Source organism: Candidozyma pseudohaemuli, assembly GCF_003013735.1.
Source record: "Candidozyma pseudohaemuli strain B12108 chromosome Unknown scaffold00001, whole genome shotgun sequence".
Lineage (NCBI taxonomy): Eukaryota > Fungi > Ascomycota > Pichiomycetes > Serinales > Metschnikowiaceae > Candidozyma > Candidozyma pseudohaemuli.
In genome coordinates, this window is record NW_020194435.1 from 2,613,761 (window position 1) to 2,630,865 (window position 17,105).

At 47.0% G+C, this 17,105-nt stretch overlaps 8 protein-coding genes across 8 annotated transcripts; 4 read left to right on the forward strand and 4 right to left on the reverse strand.

Moving 5' to 3' along the window:
• Positions 1-723: 723 nt before the first annotated feature.
• On the forward strand, positions 724-2,271 carry ALT1 (alanine transaminase; the record flags this gene model as incomplete). The annotated part of the gene is made up of 1 exon (XM_024856599.1): positions 724-2,271. The coding sequence occupies one exon, from the start codon at positions 724-726 to the stop codon at positions 2,269-2,271; it is 1,548 nt and encodes a 515-aa protein (XP_024716198.1).
• A 35-nt stretch (positions 2,272-2,306) lies between these two features.
• C7M61_001183 (GPI-anchor transamidase subunit) lies at positions 2,307-4,115 on the reverse strand (the record flags this gene model as incomplete). Its single annotated transcript, XM_024856600.1, has 1 exon — positions 2,307-4,115. The coding sequence occupies one exon, from the start codon at positions 4,113-4,115 to the stop codon at positions 2,307-2,309; it is 1,809 nt and encodes a 602-aa protein (XP_024716199.1).
• Positions 4,116-4,406: 291 nt separating this feature from the next.
• Positions 4,407-5,121, forward strand: C7M61_001184 (uncharacterized protein; the record flags this gene model as incomplete). Its single annotated transcript, XM_024856601.1, has 2 exons — positions 4,407-5,063; positions 5,095-5,121. The coding sequence occupies 2 exons, from the start codon at positions 4,407-4,409 to the stop codon at positions 5,119-5,121; spliced, it is 684 nt and encodes a 227-aa protein (XP_024716200.1).
• A 257-nt stretch (positions 5,122-5,378) lies between these two features.
• C7M61_001185 (anaphase promoting complex subunit 4) lies at positions 5,379-7,433 on the reverse strand (the record flags this gene model as incomplete). Its single annotated transcript, XM_024856602.1, has 1 exon — positions 5,379-7,433. One exon carries the CDS (start codon positions 7,431-7,433, stop codon positions 5,379-5,381), a length of 2,055 nt encoding a protein of 684 aa, XP_024716201.1.
• A 215-nt stretch (positions 7,434-7,648) lies between these two features.
• C7M61_001186 (uncharacterized protein) lies at positions 7,649-9,103 on the reverse strand (the record flags this gene model as incomplete). The annotated part of the gene is made up of 1 exon (XM_024856603.1): positions 7,649-9,103. One exon carries the CDS (start codon positions 9,101-9,103, stop codon positions 7,649-7,651), a length of 1,455 nt encoding a protein of 484 aa, XP_024716202.1.
• A 1,619-nt stretch (positions 9,104-10,722) lies between these two features.
• Positions 10,723-11,547, forward strand: C7M61_001187 (mitochondrial 54S ribosomal protein uL1m; the record flags this gene model as incomplete). The annotated part of the gene is made up of 1 exon (XM_024856604.1): positions 10,723-11,547. The coding sequence occupies one exon, from the start codon at positions 10,723-10,725 to the stop codon at positions 11,545-11,547; it is 825 nt and encodes a 274-aa protein (XP_024716203.1).
• Positions 11,548-12,256: 709 nt separating this feature from the next.
• On the forward strand, positions 12,257-15,049 carry C7M61_001188 (uncharacterized protein; the record flags this gene model as incomplete). Its single annotated transcript, XM_024856605.1, has 1 exon — positions 12,257-15,049. The coding sequence occupies one exon, from the start codon at positions 12,257-12,259 to the stop codon at positions 15,047-15,049; it is 2,793 nt and encodes a 930-aa protein (XP_024716204.1).
• A 122-nt stretch (positions 15,050-15,171) lies between these two features.
• On the reverse strand, positions 15,172-16,953 carry C7M61_001189 (uncharacterized protein; the record flags this gene model as incomplete). The annotated part of the gene is made up of 1 exon (XM_024856606.1): positions 15,172-16,953. The coding sequence occupies one exon, from the start codon at positions 16,951-16,953 to the stop codon at positions 15,172-15,174; it is 1,782 nt and encodes a 593-aa protein (XP_024716205.1).
• Positions 16,954-17,105: the final 152 nt, after the last annotated feature.

Sequence of the window (17,105 nt, forward strand, 5' to 3'; positions counted from 1 at the left end):
TCGCAACCAGTCTGGCTAGCCATTGACAGGCTCGCGGGGTGTTCGAGAAAAGCACCGAATTCAGACACGTCTCCCCACATTATGGCCAGACCACGCCTTAATCACAACATTCCTTGTCATCAGATGAGTGGTTTTTCCAGGGTACTTAGAACAAGAAATAGGGTAAACTTGCAAGAAAATAAATCACGGATAAGCAAATGCATGGGCACTTATGGTCAGCAATCATCGATAAGAACTTCCATGCGTGAAGCAACGTCACGTTAACCCCTCTTACTGTCGCTTATCAGAGAAAATCCCAAATTAACGTTAGCTCATAATTGCTAGGTCCAAACACAATGACTTTATAGAATTTTCTCGAGGAAGTCAAACCCCGGAGTGAGGAACGGCTCGCCGATCGCCCCGGAGTTGCACTTCCGTGCCCCACACCCCACATGACGCCGATGAAGCCAAACAAGCTTTACAACGGTGAGGCCGGTCGATCCTATTGAATAATGGCAAAAACCCCAACAAAGCTTCCAGTACTAAACGCTAGAGGCATATCGGCACCGCCGTATGGCAGTGTTTCCCCAGTTGTCCTGCATTACCGCGAAAAACTGGAGTCACTGCCGCTGCTACACCTCGAAAAATGCCCAGCACAGACTTCCGTTCTTCCATTCCGATCATTTAGCCGCTTTTGTACGAAAGCCATTTCCGCATTCATTTAAATACACCATCATTTCCACCATGGTGCTCCGTTTATCTCGTCATTCCAGAATGGCTCCCCTGCTTATTTCCCGTCGCTTTCAAAGCTCCTTCCTGCCGGCTCCTCCTTTCACCATCAAGGACTTGAACGAGTCCACCCTCGAGGCCAAGTATGCCGTGCGTGGTAAGATCCCCATCCGTGCTGACGAATTGAGATCTGAAATCGACAACAACCCATCTCACGGTTTGCCTTACGACCGTATCATCAGCGCTAACATTGGAAACCCACAGCAGTTGGACCAGAAGCCTTTGTCATGGTACAGACAAGTTTTGTCATTGATCCAGTACCCTCCGCTCATCAGCAAAATCGAGAAGTTGGACCCATCTGTTCGTGAGCATTTGTATCCAAGTGATACCGTTGAGCGTGCCCGCAAGCTTCTCAAATCCACCGGTTCTGTTGGTGCTTACTCCCACTCCCAAGGTGACGCTGGCATCCGTAAGTCTGTGGCCAACTTCATCCACAAAAGAGACGGATACCCATCTGATCCCAGTGACATTTTCTTGACTGGTGGTGCCTCTGCCGCTGTATCCTACTTGATCCAGGTCTTGTCTTGCAGCGAAAAGTCAGGCTTCTTGATCCCAATCCCCCAATACCCATTGTATACTGCCTCAATTGCATTGAACAACGCTGTGCCAATTGGTTATTTCCTCAACGAGGAGAAGCAGTGGTCCACCGACCCTGAAGCTATTCGTGACTTGATTGCTGAGAACAAGGAGAAGGGCATTGCCATCAAGGCTCTTGTCATTATCAACCCTGGTAACCCAACCGGTGCTATCTTGAAGGAACAGGACATTGTTGAGCTTGTCAATATTGCTGCCGAACATGGTATTGTGCTTATCGCTGACGAGGTGTACCAGGAGAACGTCTTCCACGGTGAGTTTATTTCTGTCAAGAGAGTCTTGGCCAAGTTGCTTGAGCAAGATCACGAGCTTTACAAGAACGTCCAGCTTGCTTCTTTGCATTCCACCTCTAAAGGTGTCAGTGGTGAGTGTGGTCAGCGTGGTGGTTACATGGAGTTGGTGGGTTTCACTCGCGAGGTTCGTGATATCATCTTTAAGTTGGCTTCCATTAATCTTTGCTCCGTTGTCTCTGGCCAGGCCCTTGTGGAGCTCATGATCAACCCTCCAAAGGAGGGTGATGCATCTTACCAATTGTACCACCACGAGACGCTGACCATCCACAAGGATCTTGAAAAGAGAGCCCTGCTGTTGTATGAAGCATTTACCAAGATGGCTGACGTGAGTTGCCAGAAGCCTCAAGGTGCTATGTATCTTTTCCCTCGTTTGGATTTCTCAAGGGAGGCTTACCCAGCCTTGTACAAGAAGGCCGACGAGATGAACTTGACGATTGATGAACTTTACTGCACTGATTTGTTGGAGCACACTGGTATTTGCTGTGTTCCTGGCAACGGTTTTGGCCAAGCTCCAGGTACTGCTCACTTGAGAACTACCTTCTTACCTCCAGGAACCGAGTGGATTAGTAGCTGGGCTGCATTCCACGAGAAGTTTGTTGCACACTACAAACAGTAAACAGCCTAATTAATTGCCATCTGTTAAATATATATCTATTCAGTTTTTAAATTTTCTTTTGACTTTATCTCATCTTCGAAGGTGCCAAAAGTATATGCAATTGCAATGGAGATCCAAGCGGGGAGCCATCCAAGCGCCACAACAAACCACGTCCAGCACTGTAATTCTTTCCACAGCGTCAACAATCTTTGGGTTAACCCAACGACTCCTGCTTCTTTCTCCCCGTTGTAGAAATATCCGAGGAGAACAATGGCAGTGACCGGAGAAGACGCCACCAAGCACGCAATGATCCTCACTTGTGTTTTGATCACACTTGACTTATCTCTTATCTGCGCCGTCACTTGCGGCTGAATAAACGTTAATGGTAACGAACAAAGGCCTATCGTGAAGGCCAATGCGAAGTGCACTATGAGTAAAGTGGTGATTAACATCGCAATGAAGTAAAGACTGAAGGCAAGCAACGAATAGGTAGCCACTTTACTAAGCCTGAGTGGAACGACTCGTCTACTGATCAGCTTGAGCGACAAGAAGGCTGTTGATACGATCGCTGCAAGGATGATCCATTGCGATTGGCCATATGCGTCTGAGGAGGTCTCCACCAAGTAAGGAAGTGTAAATGCGAGGATCAAACAAACGAGTTCGATTGTTGTGAAAGTCATGAGTAGAGAGCCCATCCCTATGAGATATTGAGAGCCTGTGACACCATTGGCAAGGCAGCAGAGTGCACTCAATGCAAAGGACACTGCTAGGAGCACTGAAGAGGGCAAGTATGTGCCGATCGAGACAAAATGGGTAGGTGATAAAAGGAGATAGAAGAAGAATGATTGGTGAAATTTCTCGAGCAAGTTGTTCACAGCACGGAAAGTCGAGTCTGCAATTCTTCCAAATTGCGTAATGTCAGGACCACCAGTACCCACCGCACGAATCGTCACTGCTTGAATCTGCCATCCAGAAAACGCTTCACAACCAAGTGATGACTTGTGTAATCCAGAGATGGCTAAGTTGAGTATTCCCCTAATGAGGGTTCTCAATCTTGACCAGTAATCTCTTCTTGTGAGCTCTTCTCCCGGAGTACCTTGGATACCAACATGCATGTTCTCATTACGGGCAATTGTGGTGATTGTGTTTATCAAATCCAAGTTGGGAAGCTGGCCATTGAGGCCCTCGTAAAAGAGTTGCATGTGGTCGAAATTGTCACTATCCTTGGGATATTCCAACACAATGGCAGCTTCCACGGATCCAGCAGTAAGATCCAAGGATGTGTGGTATGCCTCGACCCAGGATCTCAAGGATGCATGGCCATCTTTGGGAAAGACAAAAATGACATTCTTCGACCATATGGACATTCTGCCGAAGTAACGCGCCAACGCTGGTGCAATAGCGAAACCACCAATGTTGTCCTCGTTCGTTGACGTGATGTAAGGAGTGACAAGTACAACAGCTTCGGTGTTATCACCACGAGGGGCGTGCATCACAGCATATAAGGTGGAGCTGTTGGTCTTTTCATCTTCAAAGGAAGCTACCTTTAGACCAAGGTCTGTGAGCCACGACTCGAGCATCGGATTGCTCTTTGCCGACTCTTCGTAATTCCATTTCTTCGTTTCCGTTCTGTATCCACGAACAATATTCCATTCGCTTTCACGGAAGTAGGATGTAACCTGTCCAGGCATCAATGCATTTTCTGAGATATACGTGTTTCTGAACTGCCCATCTTGAGGAAGCACCAAAAGCCATGCCACACTTGCAATTGCAAAGCAGAAGGAGATTATCGGAAGAACCTTTACCACTTTAGGGATGATACCCAGCTTGTGGACTCTCCGAAGGAAGGACTCCGCTAACGCCATGGTTGTCGATTCAGTAACGTCTGTCGCTACTATGTATATCTGCCAAGGTGCACGGGTCCTTCCACGACTTGAAGAAATTCCAGTTACTCTACTTCTGACTCTGTTTGATAGCGCTTATTTCCTAAGCTTTTAATTTATTCTCTTTTCTCTGATAACTTTTATTACGAATACTGTGATCCTTTCGTGAACGTCTTCCAGTAACAATGATACCGCCTACTTCGCAACCGCGCTGCAACATCTCATCATTGATTATCTAGAGCATAATGTGCTTTGCAAGTGTATGAGCACATCATGACTACAGCTCTAGCTTACTATAAAGCCCTTTATAAGAAGATCAATTGTCTTCCCATTGATTTGCGAAGTCTACGAACTGCAAAGTGTATCGCAAGAGATGCGTTTAGGGCTGGAAGAGTTGTTCCAAATAGTCCCATTGAAGACCCCAAGAGGTACAGAAAGGTGTCTCAGTTGGCAGACTCCGTATTAAATGGTGACTTTTACCTACTATCTCAGCTTTTGGATCTAATCTACAAAGATCCGCTACCGCAGAAGCCTTGGATCTCCCAGTTTCTTCAGACCAAATACAGCGCCTTCAAACCAGTGTGGCCTGTTGTCCACCTTCTACACCAATTCGGTAAAGACAAACACAAGAATTTATATGACAGGGAGCTTCTCAAAAGCACCCCCGAGAGTCAAGAATTCCTGGTCATGAAGGAGATGAATCTAAGTCTCTCTCCGGATGATATCCCAATTAAACCAATACAAAAAGTTCACCACAATCAAAGCATTGTCAATTTGGTGAAGCAAATGCAAGGCTTTTATAAATTCGTTTGCCGACATCCTGATGTTTTGCTTGATCACAAGGCTAAGTCATTTGAAATTGTTCTCGAACCCACGCGATTCGGCTTACCAAAAAGTGTTGCTGCTAGAGAACGGGATTACAGGACTAAAGTAGCTTACATGAAGCAACTATTACAACAAGTTCGACCCATGCAACGTGAAGATTTGATCCACTTATGTGCAACTGCATCAGGAAGGTTAGAAACTCCGGAGACGACGATTAATCAAAACTACTTCCGATATTCATCTCGCCAACATGCAAATATAAACTCAAGATCTCCCTTCGAGAAGAAGTTTCTCAATCAGAAGCAGCTTGTTGCGAATGACCGCAATATTAGATATTACTACAGAGATTATGTTACGAAGCAGTTTTATGAGACAGCTGACGGAGTATATCAGATCAGCGAGGCTCGCTTTTATGACTAATTAATCAATTTTGAAAATGACATAATTACGTCTTGTTTTGTCGAAAACACACCCTGTCAGTGAGCTTGATGAGGGGTCTTTGGTCAATGTCATACACGTGGGTATGAATGCAGATTGGGTGTCGAAAGGTAAGACTTGCTTTAACACTAAGTCATTGAATGCAATATTGGAGCCACCTTTTGGTAACTCAAAAAGTATGAGCTCTCTCAATTCATTGGATCTCTCCAAAAGAAGAACGATACGCGAATCACTCATTAGTTCGTACGAAAGAATTGCGCCAGGGAATTCAATCTCATGGGACTTCTTATTCCCCACTTTGTCGAACGTAAAGATGTCAAGTTGGGACTCGGATTTCCGTGCGATTAAAATCTTGTCGTTGCTAAAGACCATGTGGCAATCAACATGAGCTTTCAGTGCTTTTATCGTGCCTATCAGCTTGAAGACAGACTTTTCAGCAATATACTCCTGTATTCCAGGAAGTAATTTTTGATTGATTTCAATCTTAAAGTCGTTGAGTTTTTCTATGAGAGACCCTTCCTCTAGAGTTGACTGGAAAATGACATCATTTGTCAATGTCAGAACATTGAGATAAGCGGCGATTTTGGGCCGTGTCAAATAGTTATCGATATAATGCATTGTGACGGTCGAACTGACTTCGATTTCTGGATGTACTTTCAAGAACAGCTCCATATCACTCTCTTGTTTGGAGAGGCGTTCAATGATTTCCACCTTCACGTAGTTGCAGAATACATTGAACTGTTCCTGTTCTTCATTGAACTCTAGAATGAACTTGTAGAAACTCACCAACATGGATTTGCCTAACTCGATGGAATTCTCTAGTGTTTCCACGTTCATGCCGAGAGAATCACCGTAAAGATTCGAGCAGGCAAGACAGATACCCCTAACATCACTCAAGATGATGAGAATCTTCTCAATGGCAAGAATTACCTGGGCGTATGCGGTTTTTCTGGTCGCCTCGTACAAATCATTACCCATCTTGGATAACCTATTAAGGCCTCGCTCGCCAAACTGGTTCATCCAATAATCATTGAGATAATCCGGAACATATCCTGTGAGGACAATCTCCATTAGTATTTCGACAAGTTCGTCTTCACTTACGTCCGGGGTGTCCTCTTCTGTAGATTTTCCTTCCTTGATGGCATCCTTGAGGTTGGAAAGATATCTGTCAAAGAGGGTAATAAATGCCGTGGCCTCCTTCTGCATTTCGTTCACTTGGTCAGTGATATGGTTAAGCATCGAGATCAAGAGTGACGCGTACTTAAGTATCTCCAACACATATGAGAGTTGTCTTGGCTCAGATAAGCTGAATTCCATTCTGTATAGCACTAATTCACCGGAAGACGTCTCTGCAAGGAAAGCCTGGTTGAAAAAGTCGTCTTTCACCTCGTGCCTTAGAAACTTGCAATCCTCAGGCAACTCTATATCCGGCACCGTGAAAAGGTTATTAAATGTGGCTGTGAACATGGCATTGGCATTGACAACAAGAAGGTAATCTAGTAGTGAGTCATCTTCATTGGTATTTGTGGCGGAGATGGACATTGACTGGGACTTTGCTGAGGCGTTTTGGAGGGAGATGACACCTCCAGCTCTCTCTGTATCGTAGAAGTTCACCTCATGACTTAGTTTTGGTAGATCTTTTAAAATGTCTTGCTGAAATAGCTTTATATAAGGCAATGCCTTCTCCGAGGCGGCATTGATCTCCAGCTTGACTGATGCCCAGCTGATGAGTGTGATCGGTAAGGACGTATGTGTAGCAAATTTGTTAACCAACTCTCCAGTATTGGTATCATAGATATTGACAAAGTTATCGGTACCAGATACAGCAAAGAATCGCCCGCTCAGGTTCCATTGAAGGCTCAAGATCTGGGCTTTGTTGTTAACTGAGTACACTCTTTCACCATTGAACCTAAACATCCAGATGGACGTCTTATTCATGGAGATAGCTAGGAGATTCATCTTAGGACAGCAGCTTAGAACAATGCCATCCGGTAGGCCGAGGAGTCGGCCGTTTTGAAGGACATTGATGTGTGACATGGGGTGCACCTCAGACAGGCGATCTTAGTTAACGCGAAGTACTGCTACAGTACAGATTAGTGGAAAATAGTACAGTAATATATATACACCATTGAATCTAAATACCTTGTACCCAAAATAAGAATTATAAAGCGAGTAGGCATGGAAAGTAAACCCAGAAATAATATTAGAAAAAAAAAAGCCATTCATGAATCGTATAAGGTGTCTGTTGGGGACTACTTGCGGCCACGAACACGCAAGGATAGGTTTCTGCCCAACAGATTGAGCTCCTGAGAAGGGGTCACGGCCGTATTGGGGACTAAGTTGTCAGCAGACACGGCGTGTTTTGTTTTGAGAATAGAAAAGTCGTTGTTGGTGGGCGTCGTAGGGGAGGGGGCTGGGGAAGGCACACTCAAATCTTCCTTAGATTTGACATCATTGACTGAAGAGGAGGACTTGAACAAGTATATCAAACTTCTTCTTTTGCTGTTGTTTGACTTCTTATGCGGGAGAGACGGCCTTTTTGAGGCGGGCTGAGCACCTGGCAGAGTCACCTTGGTGTTGAAGGTTAGCGTCTCGTCCGCTGGCGGTGTGAGGATGTCCCCGTTGGTGCCCTTGACGGTTTTATCGGTATCAGTAGGCTCCACATCACTGTATAGCGAGGCTACGTGATTGGTGGAGGGCCGTAGGTTCTCAGAGGAGGTCACCTTTTCTGTAGACTGGTGTCTAGAACTGAAGTTGAAGGAAAAGCGCTTGGAGCGGTTAGCCGGGAGGTGGTAACTTTCTAGAAGACCGTTGAACTTGCGTGAGATCGACGATTTGCGCTTAGGGTTCGACATGGGGTTGTCGGACGCATTGGAGTTGTGGCGTGGGGTATAACTGCTTTCGGAATAGACTGTAGCAGGGGAGACGGCGTTGCCCTCGGAAGATGAGATGGAGATGTTGTCGAGCTCCAAATCCTCGAGACCGCCCAAGATGGAGACGTAGCACTGATACTTCAGGAGAAGCAGGTCGAAGTGGAGCACCAAGAAGGAAAGTAAATCCTGGAGGATGCGCAAGTCTGCCACGTTCTGGGTACTGAAGATGTAGGGCTGGAAGATAATGGAGGTGTTTTCGACCGACATGCTCGTGGCCTCTTCGTGCTGAGACAACTGCTTGAGCTTGTAAAGGAGGTAAATGAAGAAGTTATTCTTTGAGGAGATGTTCTTGGTCACGAGGAGGTGGGCCACGGCATCGAGGAGCACGTCTGCGTCTCTGACGTTGGAGAAGGAGCATGACTCAGACTCGGGCACAGACGATAACGACAGGCTGCCAAAGGATGTGTTGGCGGATTTGTATGAATCTATGCTGCAGTCAGAGCCGCTACGGCGGTGGGAGATGAAGCGGCGGCGGAGGAGGGCTAACAGATGCTGGGAGAAGAGGCCGTTCATGGTAGCCAAGTAGTCGGACAAGTACTTCTTGATGATGCCACAGACGTCGTGGGCCTGTGGCTTGGCCTCTAGCCACGGGCGGTAATTCGAGTAGTCAGAAGAAACCGCCTTCATGCGACGAACCAGGCCGCTGACACGAAAGATGCCCTTGATCAAGCCATGGGCTAGGATGTAGTTGAAACAGTCATCGAGGATGGCCGGGACGCTTACCGACAAGGTGTCGACGTCGACGACATTTAGGGGCATAGGCGGCGGTAGCATCGCGTGGATGTAGTGGGAAGGAAGAAAAAGGGTATGCTGGGGAAGCGGCTGGTTTTGAAGCAGGCCGTTTGGACGTTGGCAGCGTGAGCGCAAAATGCGGAGAGCCGAAATCTAGGTCGCTAAAATTGGAACAAAATGCGACGCAAAACCAAGGTCCAGAGCGAGCGGTACCCAGATGAGACTGAAGCGAAAGTCTAAAGCGTGGCGGTGCAAACAAAAAATAGCACTGGCCACAAATTTAAAATTTAAAAAAGGGTTCGAACCTGAATAACGGTCTCGCGGCAAAACTTTCTTCTTAAATAAAGTATACTGGAAGAATGGGAGAAAGAAAAATTTTGAACAAAAGACTCGAGCGACTTGGCCAGCCCTGTGTTAACCCGTGTCGCAGCAGGATGCACACGGCCACAATAAGTCTTGTGGCCTGGCGCGAATAGCCCAGTTCTGGCCTAAGCCGGCGGCGCGGTGGAGGATCGATCCTTCATGGCACGGCCAGGCGTCGCCACACGTCACAATTGTCAGAATGTGTGGGGCAAGGATTCTAAAAGAAAAAAAGAGTCCGGACTTTCCCATGGGTCATGCTGATTAGCCTTCGTCATAGCAACACAAGTCATTCGCCACATCCTTGCGCCACGAACGTAATACCCTAATTTAGCCCTCGGTACCTGTGACTGACCATAGAGGCAGGTTGCGCACGTCTGCGGACCACTTGGCTTCGCGCTCAATGTAACCGTTGGTGCGTGGCCAAAAGTGGAAAAAAGCTGGGTGGACTCGAGGCCCGATTGGTAAAAATTCGAGGCAGCGACAAACCGTAAAACCGCGAATGGGGCCATATTCTCGCTTACGCAGATAATTTGCATCCGCTGCCTTCCTACAGTTTATCTCCATGTTGCCCATGTTTTTTTGTTTTTCGTTTTTTCTACCCCGACGGGAGATCATACCCGCTTGATACGCTGCTGCTCGCCAATCGGTAGTGTCTCGACATTTCTCGACAAGACTCTAACCTCGCAGCCTAAAACCTTCGTATTGTCTCTTTTTACTTTATCCAGGCATCGGTCTTATCTGCTCGGGACAAGGAAATTTTAGACTTTGACTTTTTTTTTTTTTCTTCTTCACCACGCGAAAAGACACCTCCAAATCCGGTGCGCTTTGTTCGCTGTAATGCTCGCAACTCCATCGGGGCCTGACTGGTCCTGCTGAATTAGCCCTCCCAACATGAAAAATTCTTCTCTCAAACTATCAACTGCATGGTGCACCTGATTTGGTCTCCGTCCTTCTTTTTCACCGTTTTCCACCTTCCAACGTCTTTCTTTCACCTATCCACCGTATGCTATCCACCGCCTCGGGCCCCTTGGCCCTTGGCATCGTCCCTGCATTCGTTATCTTCGCTGCGTCGTCCTAGCAACGCGACAATCCACTCCAGATGGGGTAAATGGCGAAAATGTGACCCTTCTGCTACCCACCGCCACCGTGCTACCATGCCTTGTTCTCCGCAATCCTCTCCATTTCTCATGTCCGTCTCTGCCTTAGCTTCACTACTAGTGTCCTACCACCAGTAGTCTCACGTGACCCGCACACACAAAATTTTCAACACCTCTACCACCACAAGTAATCAATTTGCTATGTTGACCAGAACGCTAATGCCCGGCTCGGGGCTCGTAGTGGGCCGTCTTTTCTCAACGGCGCCCCGTGCATTCGCTCCAGGCCTCTCAAAGAAAGCAAAAGACAAGAAGGAGGAGAGCAGAGCCCTCGCCAGAAGACTCGTCAAGAGAAGAGCAGAACACAGAGCTCCAGCCTCCAAGCACCCTCTATACATGGACGTCCCCACAGCCATGCGGTACTTGCGTGCTGCCGAGGTCGGCAAGGCTCCTGGCAAAACCACCGTCTCCGCCCACATCAGTCTTGTCCCCAGCAAGTCATCCAACCCAGTCCAGGGCAAGATCTTCTTCCCCAAGCCTGTCAAGGACACACAGGCACTTGTGTTTGTGAATGATCAGAACAAACAGGAGGCGCTCAGGCAGCTTAGTAGCGGAATCACCGTGGGAGGCTCGAGCCTCATCAGCGAGATCAAGGGCGGCAACTTTGATTTCTCCAAATACAACCAGTGCTACGCAGACCCTGACGTTTTGACCGAGATCAGGCAGATCGCCAAAATTCTCGGACCCCGTGGCTTGATGCCGCTGGAAAAGAGGGGCACTGTGAGCAGCAACGTGGTAGGTGTCGTGCAAGAGAATTTCGGCGCCCACTACTTCAAGGCTGGCGGTGAGGCAATTGCAATCCCTGTTGGAAGGTGCGACTTTAGCGACGAAGAGATCATCAAAAATGTGAAGGCAGCCTCTGATGCGCTCCATGAAAGTCAGGAGGGGCTTAAAGACCCTGTGGTGATCGGCAGATGCCATCTTTCCACGACGCTTGGGCCTGCCATTGTGATTGACTTCAAGAATTGATCGGACATGGAAGCGACTTACGATGTCCGATCCTCAAGCAGATCCCCATGTCTAGGTGGTTTGGCCGCCATTAATTTACAATTGAGACGTCCCTGGTATACCACTAGGGCGAGGCGCATGTACATAGAATAGCATTCTCCACAAGAAAGATCATCAGTACAGCGGTAGCGTATAGTCACCACAGGATCAGTACAGGTACAGCGAATAGTGCGTGCGATCCAGGGTTTACTTTTGCTTTTGCAGCCAATCAATTGCAAGACGGTTGCGTCACCTACCGCACAAACGCTTTTTTTAACAGCTGCAAGGGCTCTTTGGAGATCGATCGCGCATCTTACTACGACACATTAACCCCCACTGTGCAAACAGCAAGCCTGTAGAACGTATGTGGTCACTGTGCTTAGCATTTCTAGATGTCGGTGTCGGTACAATATTCAGGGCCGCACCGTAAAAGCACACCAAACAAGGGTCTGCTGTGATGTAACCCCGAGGACAGCTTTCTCCTGCAGGTACGCTTGCAAGCACACAATCTCTTCCACCGCATCTCCAGTGCTGGTTTACACAACCTTCCCTCCGAGCCCATAAGCTGTTATTTCCGTTCCGCAAGCCATCCTTTAGTATCTAGCGTTCTTCTCCACTCGCTGTCCCTATAATACTCCTCACATATCTTGCAAAATAGCCTACACCAACACATATCTATGAGCTTCGTGTAATGAGGCAGCCCGTCCGCAAATTCCAGCCTTCAAGCCCGTCGCCACTATCTTCAGGCGACGTGCCTGCTGCCCATTTACTACCGCCACCGCCAGCACCTACCAAAGACAATGTTCCATCGAATCTTCTTGAGAAACTCCTGACTTTCCCGTTGTTTAAGGATGCCCCAGCACTGTTCCACCACAAGGTCGCCACAAAACTCAAGCTTGTACAATATACGCCGCAGGAATACGTTCTCAAAGAAGGCGACCCGGCGCTATCCATGTACTGGATTCTCAAGGGCACGGTCAGCGTGACTTCCCCAGATGGTGACTCGGTTTACGCCGAGTTAAGCCCGGGAGCGTTTTTTGGCGAGATCGGCATCCTATTCAACCGGCCTCGTACGGCTACCGTCGTGGCCCGTTCACGTGTGCTTTTGGGCGTACTTACAGCAGACGCCCTCAACTCCGTTTTAAAATCGTACCCCTTGATCGAACGTCGAATTCGTGATGAAGCCCAGGAGCGGCTCGCTATGCAAGATAAGAAGAACAAGGCTGACATTCCCATTTTGAAACCCAGCAATCCGCCCGCCTCCGACTCCTGGCCCACTCAAGTTACTTCCACGTCAACGGCCCCAACCCTACTGATTTCGCCGTCACCCCTTTCTCAGATTGTTAGTGCTTCCAGAAGAGTACTGGTTTCATCTCCCCTTGTTGTTTCGTTGGATAACGTTGATCAAACCCTTTCCATCCAAGATTTCATCAAATCGGTTCCTATCTTCGCCAACCTACCGTCAGACCTCATCCATCGGCTAGCTCTTGGAGCTGATCCACTAAGCTTCAAATCCTACGAGTATATCTTCCATAAAGGTGACCTCGGCTCAGATATCTATTTTGTGGTCGACGGTGAGGTTGAAGTCATTGATAATCAGGAGAGCAAAGAAAAGTCGGAGCGCTGTCTTGCACGCCTTAAAAAGGGCTCATACTTCGGGGAAATGTCCTTCTTGGAGCTCGCTCAGAATGGCAAGATCGTCAAAAGAAGCGCATCTATCAGAACAATCACATCTGTGGAACTTATTGTCATTCGTTCCCATCAGCTAGAGAGGATATGTTCGAAGTATTCACATTTTGTCGACGATATTAGAAAGACGGTATTCGAAAGAAAGCTCATGAATGAGTGCCAGGGTAACGAGGTAGGGCTGGCTCTGCCTATTGTTATTCCTGAAAGAAGACGCAGCATTGCAGTGGAGACAGTCAATCTGAGAGCTTCTCTGAACCTTTCACTTTCCAACTCGCGACAGCTTCTTTCGCCTGAGCCTTCCTTGTTTAATCCAAATTGGGGAGGCTTTTCTGCATTCGAGCCTCCTTCAAGACCGTCACGCTCTGTCTCACCTGCGTCATCAATCGACGTCGATCCTATTCTTGTCAAGAACCCGACATCTTTATCAATCGATACTACTGAGGAAATCCTGCGGAAGCGCAGAGCTATTTGCAGAAGTGTTTCACCTCTGCACCAGTTGCCAGAGGGCCCTCTCGACATCAATGTCCCACCAACTAGGTTGTTTGATCAAGTCAACAGCTTTCCCTCAAGCAGACGTCCCTCTTTTCAGTACATGCCCCACAACAAAAGAATAAAGCTTGCGAGTTTGGCGGGTCGTCGAAGATCCTCTGTCCTCGTGAGTCCGGGGTCGATTCCTGACAAGATTCTTCTAAAAGTTTTTGAATTTCTCGATTTACCTGTTCTTATGCGTTTGAGAGTTGTGAGCCGCCGTTGGAGACAATTGTTGTACATGGCGCCAAACATATTTCAGCGCTTGAATTTGACGCCATGGAACACAACAATCACAGATGATGCTCTTATCGCAATAACAGATTTTGTTGGTTCTCGTCCCCAGTATATTGACATTTCCAATTGCTTCCATATCACCGATGAAGGTTTCAGTTATATGGTCAATGAGATTGGAATGGCTGGCAACCTCAAGCTGATTAAAATGATGTCAACTTGGGAAGTAAGTGCTATGGCGATAATGGACTTGGCCTCTCCTTCTGTCGGTAGCCAGCTCGAGGAGATTGATCTTTCCAATTGCAGAAAAGTGAACGACAATGTTGTGCAAAGATTGATCGGTTGGTCGGACGAAACCAGAAGAGAGCTTTCAATTGGCGACCAATTCAACCAAGTGGGATCGAAGAACCTCAAGATTCTTAGTCTCAGCTATTGTAAAGCACTTACAGATGACGTGATGCATCACATAGCCAGCAATGCGAACGAGACTCTTGAAAGCTTATCTTTGACTCGTTGCACAACTATCACGGACGTCGGCTTCCAATATTGGACTTACAGGACATTTCCTAACCTAAAGCAGCTTTCCCTCAAGGATTGCACATTTCTCACCGACAAGTCCATCATTTCTGTTGCAAATGCAGCTCCTCGATTGGAGTCCCTTGATTTAAGCTTCTGCTGTGCCCTACTGGACACGGCGGTCGAGGTTCTCTGCCTTGGTTGCCAAAACTTGCAAACATTGGATCTTTCATTCTGTGGTTCAGCTGTGAGTGACTCTTCCTTGGTTGCCGTGTCATTACACTTACGCAATCTAGAAAGTTTACTGGTGAAAGGCTGTATCAGGGTTACGAGAGCGGGTGTTGATGCATTGCTAAGCGGCTTCTCCCCCTTGACGCATATCAATATTAGCCAATGTCGCAATGCACATGTCTACCCTGGAAACATGCCTGCCCAGACCCTTCAGGTCAATCCTTCCACCAAGTCTGCTTTCATCACCGCTGGACCAGCGAAGGACATTATTGAAATTGTCATTTAACCTTGCACGCTCGTTTTATCCGTCCCCTATGCGGGTACAAATTATGTCATTTTGTTCTTTTATCGTTTATTTTTGGGTTATTTTGTGTTATAGTGTGAATTTATTTGTATCAATGCATTTGCTCACTTTCTCTTCCTCCCTTTGCTCTTATCTTCAAAGTCTATAAACGAGATGGGAACTCCTTTACTTTTAAGATACTCAATGATAGTTGTACCGTGAGGCCCCTGGACCATCACCTCCGTCAAATTAGGATTGTGGACGCAAGGTCCAACTGAAGTCGACCCTGAGCATTTATTCTTGAGATCCTCTGCTAAGGTGGCGGGTTTAATGAAGAACTTCTCAAAGTCGACCACAGTCGTCACCTTTTTCCTGCCCAAAACTGTATGTGTCAAGATTTTTATCTTGGGGGGAGTGCCCTTGTGGACTTGTTTTGGTGTGTAATTGACCTCACCTGGCTTAAGAATGACATAATGTGGTGAATGATTTGCAGTGAAAGGATTGATGATCTTGTCTCTAGTGACCTTTTCCTCCTTTATTCCAGTTGCAGACTTGAGATGCTCATCAATTCCAACAAACTTGGGTTTCAGTTTGTCGACCAATCCTGCTGCGTTAATATAGTCATTAACGATACCTTTGAGCTCAACTTGGGTGTACAAGCTCTGAAAGTCCTTGTCAAGCTTATTGTACACCATTCTAGTTTTGCTGGTAGGTTTGTAAAGTGAAACGATGGAAAGCTTCTTATCGAGATCTTTCTTGCTTGGAGTAGTACCAGATCCTTTGGAAGAGTCGTTGGTACGGTGAGTCACGAAGTTAGCAAGCGTTTCAGGGGGGACTGTGATGCTGACTACGCTAACGTCATCGCCCTTGCCCTTAAGCTGTACGTACTTCTGCTTCTCCAAGGCCTTTAGAAACTTGGCACTTTTTTTCCAAGATGTCCTCTTGACATTACAATATTTTGAGTCCATCTTGGGTAAATTTTTGAGCACATACTGTCCCATGAATTGCGAAGCGGATATCGGGAGCTCAATTGAAGGATTAAGCTTCACCAGTTGAAGGAAAGCACGGTTAAAAAAGTTGTCGATGTCTTCGATCAGAAGCTCCTCGACTGTTTCAGATATCTCATCAATTGCGGCATCGTTACTATCGCCACTCTCTTCCTTGGAGGTATCATCGTTTGGCACTTCTGTGGATTCGCCGTTATTGCTGTGATCTTCTTCGTCAATCTCTCCATCGTCAACACCATCGCTGTCATCGTCGTCCTCGCCATACAAAGCTTTGAGAGTTTTGTTTAGACTGTCGAACGCAGAAGGAGAATAAGGTTCCACTGAAGTAGGTACCTCCACATCATTGTCGTATAGCTTGAAAAGCTCATCTTCGATAACGTGAATCACCGTCACTGCAGTGCCTTGACGACCTTGCACATTGTCAAACTGGGTGAGGTTGAGAGAGCAATGACCAATTGCCTTCACCACAGTGGGAGTCTGGTAGCTAGCAATTCCGACTAAGGCGCCTCTTGTTGCTCTCAGATCAAATGGAGGAATGCTTCCCGGTAACATGAGATTGGCATTGGTGGTTAACTTCTCGATGACATGGTTATTAGTGAGGATGATTGGTAGAATGCCACCGACTTGCCACATAGTATAAATTGTGGGGTACAATGGAGAGTCTCTTGTTTTGAACCAAACTGGTTTTTCTTCTGTGTCGAAGTATATTGTGCCCTTGTGGCCCTGAACGCTCTGGTAGCTCGCCTGCTTGATCGTTGCAGGGACGATCTTAAGCTCTGTCTCTTTAGGCAATTCTTCTTTATTGATGCCATATTCCTTGCAGACTGTTGCTAGTAGGCCGCGTCTTTCGGAAGACTTGATGTTTGATGACGGTTTGGGTTGTGGATCTTTCTTAAACATTCTGTGGAAGAAGAGAGTCTGAACTTCAACTCTTGCATGAAGGCGAGAACGGTTTGCACTTTGTTCGCGTAATGGACTTTTCACCGAATTATGTAGACTCTTGTAGAGACTATGACCGTGCCCAGTGAAAATGTTTCAAAGTGAAAATCAGA